Source organism: Mandrillus leucophaeus, unplaced genomic scaffold (assembly GCF_000951045.1).
Source record: "Mandrillus leucophaeus isolate KB7577 unplaced genomic scaffold, Mleu.le_1.0 Scaffold58, whole genome shotgun sequence".
NCBI classification, from domain to species: domain Eukaryota; kingdom Metazoa; phylum Chordata; class Mammalia; order Primates; family Cercopithecidae; genus Mandrillus; species Mandrillus leucophaeus.
In genome coordinates this window covers 4,040,495-4,049,787 of record NW_012106252.1, presented here as the reverse complement: position 1 = coordinate 4,049,787, position 9,293 = coordinate 4,040,495, and the positions used below count along the sequence as shown (strand labels likewise).

The 9,293-nt window shown below is 58.6% G+C and overlaps 1 protein-coding gene across 3 annotated transcripts in view; it reads left to right on the top strand.

Annotated features, from left to right (window-relative positions):
• Positions 1-476: 476 nt before the first annotated feature.
• PPP1R1B (protein phosphatase 1, regulatory (inhibitor) subunit 1B) overlaps positions 477-9,293 on the top strand; it is an 11,005-nt gene continuing 2,188 nt past the window's right edge. The window contains exons 1-5 of one of the 3 annotated variants that reach the window (XM_011999014.1): positions 477-1,732; positions 3,448-3,508; positions 3,811-3,833; positions 4,241-4,316; positions 8,149-8,352. In XM_011999014.1, coding sequence (XP_011854404.1) covers positions 1,652-1,732; positions 3,448-3,508; positions 3,811-3,833; positions 4,241-4,316; positions 8,149-8,352 — 445 coding nt within the window. In that variant the 5' untranslated portion in view covers positions 477-1,651. Of the gene's footprint in view, positions 1,733-2,766; positions 2,978-3,447; positions 3,509-3,810; positions 3,834-4,240; positions 4,317-8,148; positions 8,353-9,293 lie in introns of those variants that run through there. The other 2 variants (XM_011999015.1, XM_011999016.1) reach the window with 2 other exon arrangements.

Sequence of the window (9,293 nt, the reverse complement as noted above, 5' to 3'; positions counted from 1 at the left end):
GGCCTGAGAGTGACCAGGAGAGAGGCTGCCAACACAAACAGAGCCCCAGGAAGAACATGCTATGTACACGCCTACACACGCACCCTCTCAGTGCTAGACAGAAGCATTCAGACCCTCTGCGCAGCCCCAAGGAGGGAAACAGCAGCTCCCGCAAAGGTACCCAAGGCCCGGACAGATAGATAGGGACATTCCACCTGCAGGGCCAGCTCCTCCTGTTCCCGCTCCAGAGACACACACAAACACCTCTAGAGAGAGAGAGAGACTCACACCTGTCTCCCCCAACCCTGCTTCTGAATGCACCAAATTCATGCATGTGATGGCACGTGTATAGGCAGCCCCCAAACCGCCCAACTCTGGGTCGGTCCTGTCCTCCCCACCCCATTAGATCTGGAGAGGAAAGACAGGAGCCACGTGAATCCAGGGTACATCATGGCAGGGCGCATTCCCCTTCTCCCTCACAGGAGCGCTCACACATTCACAACCTCATACCCCCAGCAATTGCACGGCGGGAGCTGTGGATACAGTCCCCCACTCCCTGCAAGCTGGCACACGCCTGCCCATCACCTTGACAGCCTCTGACATCCTCCCCGACACCCACACCCTCCTCTGCACACACGCAGTCCTCCCACATCCTGCCACTCACACCTGCATCTTTGACACTCTGACACACTTACACAGACACACACCACACCGACCCCCCAACACACACTCCCAGGCTATGGGCACCAAAGGGCCCCGGCACTCCCCTGCACACTCTCCCTGCCACGATGACTGACACGTGTCCTCCCACACACAACTCGGTCACACTCGCTGCCTTTCCAGGACACCCCCATTCACAGCGTGACAGGCTGGTACTCTCCCCACGACCTCACAGGCCTCCCTGAAATTCCCAGTGCCAGGACCACGAAGGGGTTAAAGCCAGAGTCCTGCCTCCCCGCTGCCCCTCTCCCTCTCCCTCCCCCTTTATCCTCTCTGCTGGACTCCATCAATAATGCAGCTTCAAGTTCTGGGGAGACCGCAGGGGGCCCCCCAGCCGGCTCCCCCGGCCTTGGCTCTAACTCCCACCCTCCTCCCAGCCCTAGGAGAACACGATTCTCCATGCTCATTGGCCAGTTTCCTCTAAGCCCTCCCTCCGAGCACCCGGGCGCCAGTCCCAGGCGGAGGGGACGGGCTGGGGACCCCAAAGCGGGGACCGGAGGGGTGAGCCTGGCAGAGGCAGCGACACACGCGGAGAGGAGGAGAGGCTGAGGGAGGGAGGTGGAGAAGGGCGCGAGAGGCAGAGAGAGGAGACACGCAGAGACACTCCGGAGGGGAGAGACACCGAGACGCAGAGACACTCCGGAGGGGAGAGACACCGAGACGCAGAGACACCCAGGCCGGGGAGTGCGAGGCAGCCAGGCACAGACCCGGCTCAGCGAGCGCGGGGGGCGAGCCCAGAGTCCCGAGAGCCTGGGGGCGCGCCCAGCCCGGGCGCCGACCCTCCTCCCGCTCCGCACCCTCCCCTCGGCGGGCGCGGTATTTTTATCCGTGAGCGAACAGCCCTCCTCCTCCTCCCGCCGCACAGCCCGCCACCTGCGCGGGGGAGCCCAGCACAGTCCGCCGCCGGGACCCCGAGTTGCGCTTCCCAGCCCCGCCGCCCACCCCACGCGCCATGGACCCCAAGGACCGCAAGAAGATCCAGTTCTCGGTTCCCGCGCCCCCTAGCCAGCTCGACCCCCGCCAGGTGGAGATGGTAAGCGGCCCGCGCCCCACTCCAGCAGTGTCCCCGACACACCCCGCGGGGCTTCTTCGCACTCGCAGGGAGCTGCCCCGGCCGGACTGGCCTTGGGGGTGGGGGCGCAAGGGGAGTCGGGCTCTGCCTCGGTCAGGACTGGGTGCGGGGCCGCGTGTGAAGTTAGCTGGAGACTCGTGCAACTTTTTCCCGCGGCTTCGGTCCTAATCCCGGGGCCAGAGACTTCCCGGCAGTGAGAGTGGGGGTGCGGGGGTGGGGGGACAGGCCGATTCCAGACCGTCCGGGAGTGGGGCGTCCTTTGGTCCCAGCACAGTCCCCAAAGGGTAGTCAGTCTAATAGGCTACCACCGGGACCGCTCGCCTGGCTCCAGCCCAGAGCTGGTCAGATGTGAGCAGCGGCGGACACTGATCTCGCCACCCAGGGCGGGAGTGTGAGGTTGCCACCGGGTGACCCCACTGCCCTGTCCCTCTCTAGTCCCGCGTGTGTGCCTGGGCTGGGGTCGCCGGAACCTTGCTCTGACCTCCTGCTGTCAGGCCCCAGAGCCCCAACCCCAAGGAGGGAGAGGTGACAAGTCATCACAAAGCCAGACGTCTTCCTACAGACTACTGAGTCCTCCCGAGAGCCTTCTTGGGGGCTGAGGGGCTTCCAAAGGTTGGGGGGTGCTGTGACAGAGGGCTCCACTTCCCATCCCTAGTGGAGCAGGGGTCACTTGTTGCTGAGATGCAGCTGGCTCCCCACCGAGCAGTGAGGAGGGGGCCAAGTCATTGTGGGGGGAGATAGAGGGCAAGGGGTACAGCCCTGGGCCTAAGCAGCTTTGGGTTGGGAGGGTGTTGTGGGGAGCTTGGCAGGGGAGGTGGCAGTTTCAGCTTAACTCACCTGGTTCTCTTTGTGCATTTCCCTGGAGCTCAACAGGGACCTAATTAACTGACAGTTGGTCTGATTGCCAAGCTGAGGGGTGGGGGGTCAGTTGCTGGGAGTGCTCAGCACCCGCCTCCCCCCAATTCAGCTTGGCTCACGTAGCAAGGAGGGCAACTTTTCACTTCTCACAAGGACTGGGTGAAGAGTTCTGCAGCCTTACAGAGACTGGCAGAGAAGCCCAAACCCAGGCCCCCAGAGAGGTTCCCCCCCAGGCCCCTGTGGGTCCCTGAGCCTCAGCTGGAGGTGGGGGATGCCTGCAGTGCCCTGGCTCAGTCTCCTTCTGAAAAGCTGGATCCAGCTTGTTTGGAGCCCTTGAACTGACCTTAGGTGGGCAGGGCCACGTGGGTGCCATGACCCGTGGGGCATCTTCCCCAGGGCCCAGCCCTGGCAGCTGCAGCTGTAGCCAGCTTTGGTCTGATGTTTTCCGAGGTCTGATGTTTTCAGAAACTGGGGAGAGGAAGGGCCTTGGTGGGAGAAGACAGGAAGGGAAATGTCTGTTCTGGAGTAGCCATGGAGTGGGAAAGGCATGGCCTGGGAGTCAGTGACTGGGGTTTTTCTTGTCCTTTGGACTTGGTGTGCTGTGTGGCCTTGAGGACACTGCCAAACCTCTCTGAGCCCTGCTTTTTCACCTCTATAAAATGAGGGGGTTAGGTGAGCTACAGAGTTCCTTTTGGCTCTGACAGACTTTGATTCAAAGGTTCTCCAGGGACTCCAAAGCACTGTGTGTTCCCTGCTATCTGGGGTGGGGTGGGGGGCTGCAGGTGTCTATCTTGTCACCCCTCCCTCCTTCTCCTTAGATCCGGCGCAGGAGACCAACGCCTGCCATGCTGTTCCGGCTCTCAGAGCACTCCTCACCAGGTAGGGCCCTCCCTGCCCACTGAGCCCCTGTCCTACCCTAGTTCTGATGCCTTCCTAGGGGCCCTGCAGAAGTTCCACGAACAGAACTCAGAGCAGGAGACTGGGGAGTGGATAAGGTCTGGGAACCCAACTCTATTGGCTTTATTTATTGACATGACACCTCCCAGCCTCAGAAGGGAGAGGGCACACTTTCCCTGTCCCCAGAGATTGAGACCCTGGGGAAAATAACTCGGATTCTTTATCTCTCTTCCTCTTCCTCCTCACTCGGTTCCGGTTTGGTTGGCTTTGGTGGCCTTCCTCAGAGGAGGAAGCCTCCCCCCACCAGGTGAGTTTCCTGGGGCAGCTGGAAGGCGGGATGCCTGGGCCCTTTGGGGTGGGGTGGATGGGTGCCTGCAGTGACAACCAACCAGTATGGGGTGCCACCCAAGAGGACACATTAGCATATCAATGGGCAGCCCTCTGAGAGTGCCTCATGCCAGGTGCCACCAGCAGATCCTCCTCTGCTCAGACTCAGGGTGGAACCTCCAGGACCTAGAATCCTGCCCTAAACCAGGCCATGGCTTATGGGGGCCCTCCCAAAGCCACAGGGTGGGGAGGCTCAGCCTAGGTGCAGGACCCATTAGCAGAGGCGAAATCAGTCCACTTGGGTGGCCATGGGTGGGATGGAATGGAGGGAGGGTGAAGGGAAGGGGCCTCTGCTGAGCCCCTTTAACCTGGCACTTCCCCTGGCAGAGAGCCTCAGGAGAGGGGCACCATCTCAAGTCGAAGCGACCCAACCCCTGTGCCTACACACCACCTTCGCTGAAAGGTACTATCCCCCCACCGACCTTCCTGGCTGTCCCCTTGATCTCTGGAACTGGGCAGACGCTGGGGGAGCTTTTGTCAGTGGGGAGGGATTTTTTTGGCCACACATAGCCCTCTGTCAGTGTGGTGCAACAAGCCCACGTAAAGACCAATTTTTTCTCAGTCTGGCCTCGCAAAACACAGGAGCCCCGAGGCTGCAATGGGCAGCTGTGGGCCTTAACATCGGGTTGTGGGCTTGAAAGAAAAGAGATGGCTGGCCTAAGACAACAGCAGGTATCCGCGTGGAAGGGACTCCACCTGCAGCTCCTCTTCACCAGCCTGTGCTGGACCACATCCCACCCCTGCTCATCTAGGGCGCCTTCTCCTGTGGGCTTTACCCCTGGCCTCCCCTCCCATTTGCATCTCATTTGCACAGATCTGCACACTGGTCTCCTCTTTCCTGCTTCCCTTTCTCCATGGAAAAGCAAGCCATTCCTTTTGCACACACTTACTGAACACCTAGTATATGCCAGGCCGAGTTGGTGGGCACTGGGCAGAATAAGACGAGTCAGATTTCGTCCCTGCCTTTGCCTCAAAGGGTCAAGGAGGGGCTGAGAAAGGTGGCTCACACCTGAAATTCTAGCATTTTGGGAGGCCAAGACAGGAGGACTGCTTGAGCCTAGGAGTTCGAGACCAGCCTGGGCAATACAGTGAGATTCCCCATCTCTATGAAAAATTTAAAAAGCGAGCTAAGTGGGTCAGACGCGGTGGCTCACGCCTGTAATCCCAGCACTTTGAGAGGCCGAGGTGGGCAGATCACCTGAGGTTGGGAGTTTGAGACCAGCCTGACCAACATGGAGAAACCCCGTCTCTATTAAAAATACAAAATTAGCTGGACGTGGTGGCGCATTCCTGTAATCCCAGCTGCTCGGGAGACTGAGGCAGGAGAGTCACTTGAACCTGGGAGGCAGAGGTTGCAGTGAGCCGAGATTGTGCCATTGCACTCCAGTCTTGGCAAAAAGAGCAAAACTCCGTCTCAAGGAAAAAAAAAAAAAAAAGTGAGCTAAGTATAGAGGTGCGCACCTGTAGTCCCAGACACTTGGGAGGCTGAGGCACGAGGACTGCTTGATCCCAGAAGTTTGAGGCTGCAGTGAGCTATGATCGCACTACTGTGCTCCAGCCTGGGCTACAGAGTGAGATCCTGTCTCAGGAAAAAATAATAATTAAAAAAAAGGGTCAAGGAAGGTACACAAAGATGTTTAAGCTTGGATTTGAAGGATCATAGGAATTTAACAGGCAGTCAAGGGCATCCCAGGTCCAGGAAGACGGAAGAAGGTGTGCGAAGAAAAGGAGATGCGAGTCAGAGGGGTACTTTTGGGTCAACCTGTAAGAGGCTTGGTTTCTAGTCAGGGAGCTGGGGAGATATACCTGAAGGAGACAGGAGGCCCTCTCCCTGATTAAGCCCTGATGCCTACCAACCCCCACCTCAACTCCTGCCTGGGGCTCTTCCTGCCCAGCCAGCCCCATCCGGAAGTTGGGAGGGAGAGCTACTGGAAGAGTATGCTGGGAACTGCTTCGGCGGAGGGTTTAATAAGTTCCCAGCACCAGCCAAGGTCAACAGGTGTACCTGTCAGCCCACTTGCCAGGGTTGGGAACAGAGAGGACAGGCTGGGAAGGGAGGAGAGAAGGGAAGGGGTTATTTCACTTTCCCCAGTACAGGAAAACGAAAGGTCAGAGCTGCAGCAAGTGGGCAGTGTGGCTCAGCACCCGGAAGGACCTCCCCACCTAGAGGGGTGTGTGGAAGGGCCCCAAAGCAGGCATGAGAGAGAAAGTGGCATCTTCTCAGGAGAGAATTTAAGAAATCCCTCTCCCTCCCACCTTGGGCTGGGCAGGGAGAGGCTGGGTGGATGTGAGGGGAAGACCTGGCTCTTGACTACCAGCATGGGGGAACAGGCCGGGATGAAGATGTTAGGGCCAGGGTGCTACCATGCACCATGCAGTGGCCAAAAATGTGCACCACCCCCAACTGCCCCTTTAGACCACATCTTAGGAGAGTCCAGGTGAGTAGAGGCAGGGAAGGGATCAAGAGCTGGGAGGCCAGTCTGGGGCTAGGCTGGGGACCTTCAAGCTGAAAAAGGGAGACTTGGGATGGGGGGAGTTCAGGCTCCCACAGAGTGGGGCAGAGAAGGGGACAGCCTGGAAGGAGTGATGGGGAGACCCCAGAGAGCCCAGGAAGCATGAGGGAGGTGGGGGAGGCGAGGGAGGCTCACGGGGCACCAGCGCAGGTGCTGCACACACCTTCTCTTGTCACTGTGGCTCACGAAGTGAACTCTCCTCCCCCACTGGGGGAGAAGGAAGCTGCCTGGGCTGCCACCTGCTCTCCTGCGTTACCTCCCCCCACAGCCCTCATGGATCCTTCTCTACTAGGAGGGCACTGTTTTGTAGGCTTCGGTCCCTTTGTGGGCAAGGGAAGATGCCTGGCAGGGTTGGGGCTTGTCAGGGAAGAACTGAGGGCCCTGGAGAGAGGGCCCAGCACTAAGTCTTGGCTTGAGGGGTTGTACTCCAAGGTCGGAGCTCTCACACTTGGCTCAAAATGAAGCTCCGCTGCGTCCCCAAGGTCAGGGCAGGGTGATTTATTGTGCTTTTATTGCCTGGATAGCTTGCCCAGAGCCAGTAGGAGGTACTGGGCTGGGAGCTGGGGGCTGGGTGGGGCAGCGGGCACATACAAAGCACCCTCTGTGCCTGTCCCCGAGTTGGCAGGAGCATGGCACCCTGCTCACTGTGCCAGAGGTTTCCAGCCTGGCGCTACCCCCCTGGGCCTTCTGAGGGGAGGGGCCACTGGCGGACCAAGAAGAAGCTGCAGCAACTCCCCATCCCCCCACCCCCAGCCCTTCCTCAGCAAATTGTCTGTGGCCTGTGAACTTTGTGTCCCATATGCTCTAAGATCCCGCCACCTTCTGCAGCCTCTCCTCAGTGGCCCCTCAAACTCTGCCATCCCCCAGAACCCCTGGTCCTGGCCCCTTTCTCTAACCCCTTGCTCCTTTCCATCTTTTGGAAACTTCTTTCCAGCTGCACACACTGTTCCCTTCCCAGCCCTATCTGAGCAGGTCTTTGGAGGCTGGGGGGTTGCTTTCTAGGTCACCGCAGAGGGAGCTGGGAACCTGGGGATGTGGGTCAAGATTGTGGGGGCCGCATCTGAGCACGCCGCATCCCCAGGCACAGACTGCACTGGCTGCAGACTATTATGTCCTCAGCCTCAGAATTGTTCTGTCCCTTGGAGCTCGGGGCAGGAGTATGTGGATTGGCATCTATGACTGGGCAGTGCCAGGCAGTGGGGACTATGCACCGCATGGGAGATAGGATCAGGGTAAGCAGTGAGCCCTCAGCAGGCTGGGCACCCCCAAGAAATGGAAAGTGGCAAATCCCCAGGCCGTGGTCCATACGCCCTGTGCCTTTTGCCTGGGCTTGAAGCTGGGAGATACTGTCTCCAGTACTGGGTACTTGGCAAATCAAGCTCTCCAGCCAGGGAATGTTAAGCTGCTGCTGTGCCCGCCTGGTCTTGCCCAGCCTGGTGCCCTATGGTGTGGGGGAGCTGCCTGGTGGCAGCCTCCTGGGGGCTAGCATCTTGGGACAACTTGAGAGCCAAACATGATCAAATCTACCCTTGGCTGCCTCTGCCCTGGTCTGACCCCCATCAGGCTGACCTGTAACCTTTGGCCTTTGAACTTGGGCCCCTGAGGGGGTATTCTCTGTCCCAGGCCTATGGGAAGGAGGCTGGGGGCTGGGCCACACACTATCTCCAGATCCATGGGCTGTGTCTGGCTGACCCTTGCCTTCCTGGGTCCCCTCTGGGCCAGCTGTGCAGCGCATTGCTGAGTCTCACCTACAGTCTATCAGCAATTTGAATGAGAACCAGGCCTCAGAGGAGGAGGATGAGCTGGGGGAGCTTCGGGAGCTGGGTTATCCAAGAGAGGAAGACGAGGAGGAAGAGGAGGATGATGAAGAAGAGGAGGAAGAAGAGGACAGCCAGGCTGAAGTCCTGAAGGTCATCAGGCAGTCTGGTAAGCTGAAGTGCCTGTGACATGTGGGTTAGGTGTGGGTCCTCCTTGAGTATAGGGGGACGTCCCCTTCTAATTTAGTGTCTCACACACGCAAACTGTAGTGACACCACAGGGGCCTCCCTGTCTTCTCGCTCCATGGGGTGCCTCACACTCAGTCCTACCTGAGACATGGGCTTCCTCCATCCTTGGCTCAGTCCCTCTCCCAATCTGGTTTTCCCTAATAATTCCTCTCTTCCCTGGGAATTAAGGCCCAGGCCGTTTGGGGTTTGAGGCTAGAGCCAAAAAAGGACTTCCCACCTATGGTAGTAAGGGGGTGCAAGGACATTCAGGGATGGAGGACCAAGAGAGTCCAACACCCCCGTCACCTGCATTTTTGAACCTAGGATGTGGTCTCTGCTGGGATGCAGAGGGCTGCCTGATTTACTTGCCCACTCCAGGACTGTTAGGTCTGTTTCTCCTCTTTTTCCTTCCTAGGATGGAGTGGGAGGGTGCCCTCTAGTGTCTAGATGTAGAATTTAAAATTCAAGAACCAATCCTGTCTCCTGCATCTCCAGCCTCAGCTGCCTGGGAGAGGGGCCAGGGAGGGGCCTAATACCTGTAACAGAAGGCCTCTAAGCCAGATGTTCCAGATCCAAAACACTCCACAAAAGGTCCCAGGCTGGATGTGGTGGCTCACACCTGTAATCCCAGCACTTTGGGAGGCTGAGGCAGGCAGATCATGAGGTCAGGAGATCGAGACCATCCTGGCTAACATAGTGTAACCCTATCTCTACTAGAAATATAAATAATTAGCTGGCGTGGTGGGCATGTGCCTGTAATTCCAGCTACTTGGGAGGCTGAGGCAGGAGAATCACTTGAACCAGGGAGGCGGAGGTTGCAGTGAGCCGAGATCGTACCACTGCACTCCAGCCTGAGCGACAGAGCAAGACTCCGTCTCAAAA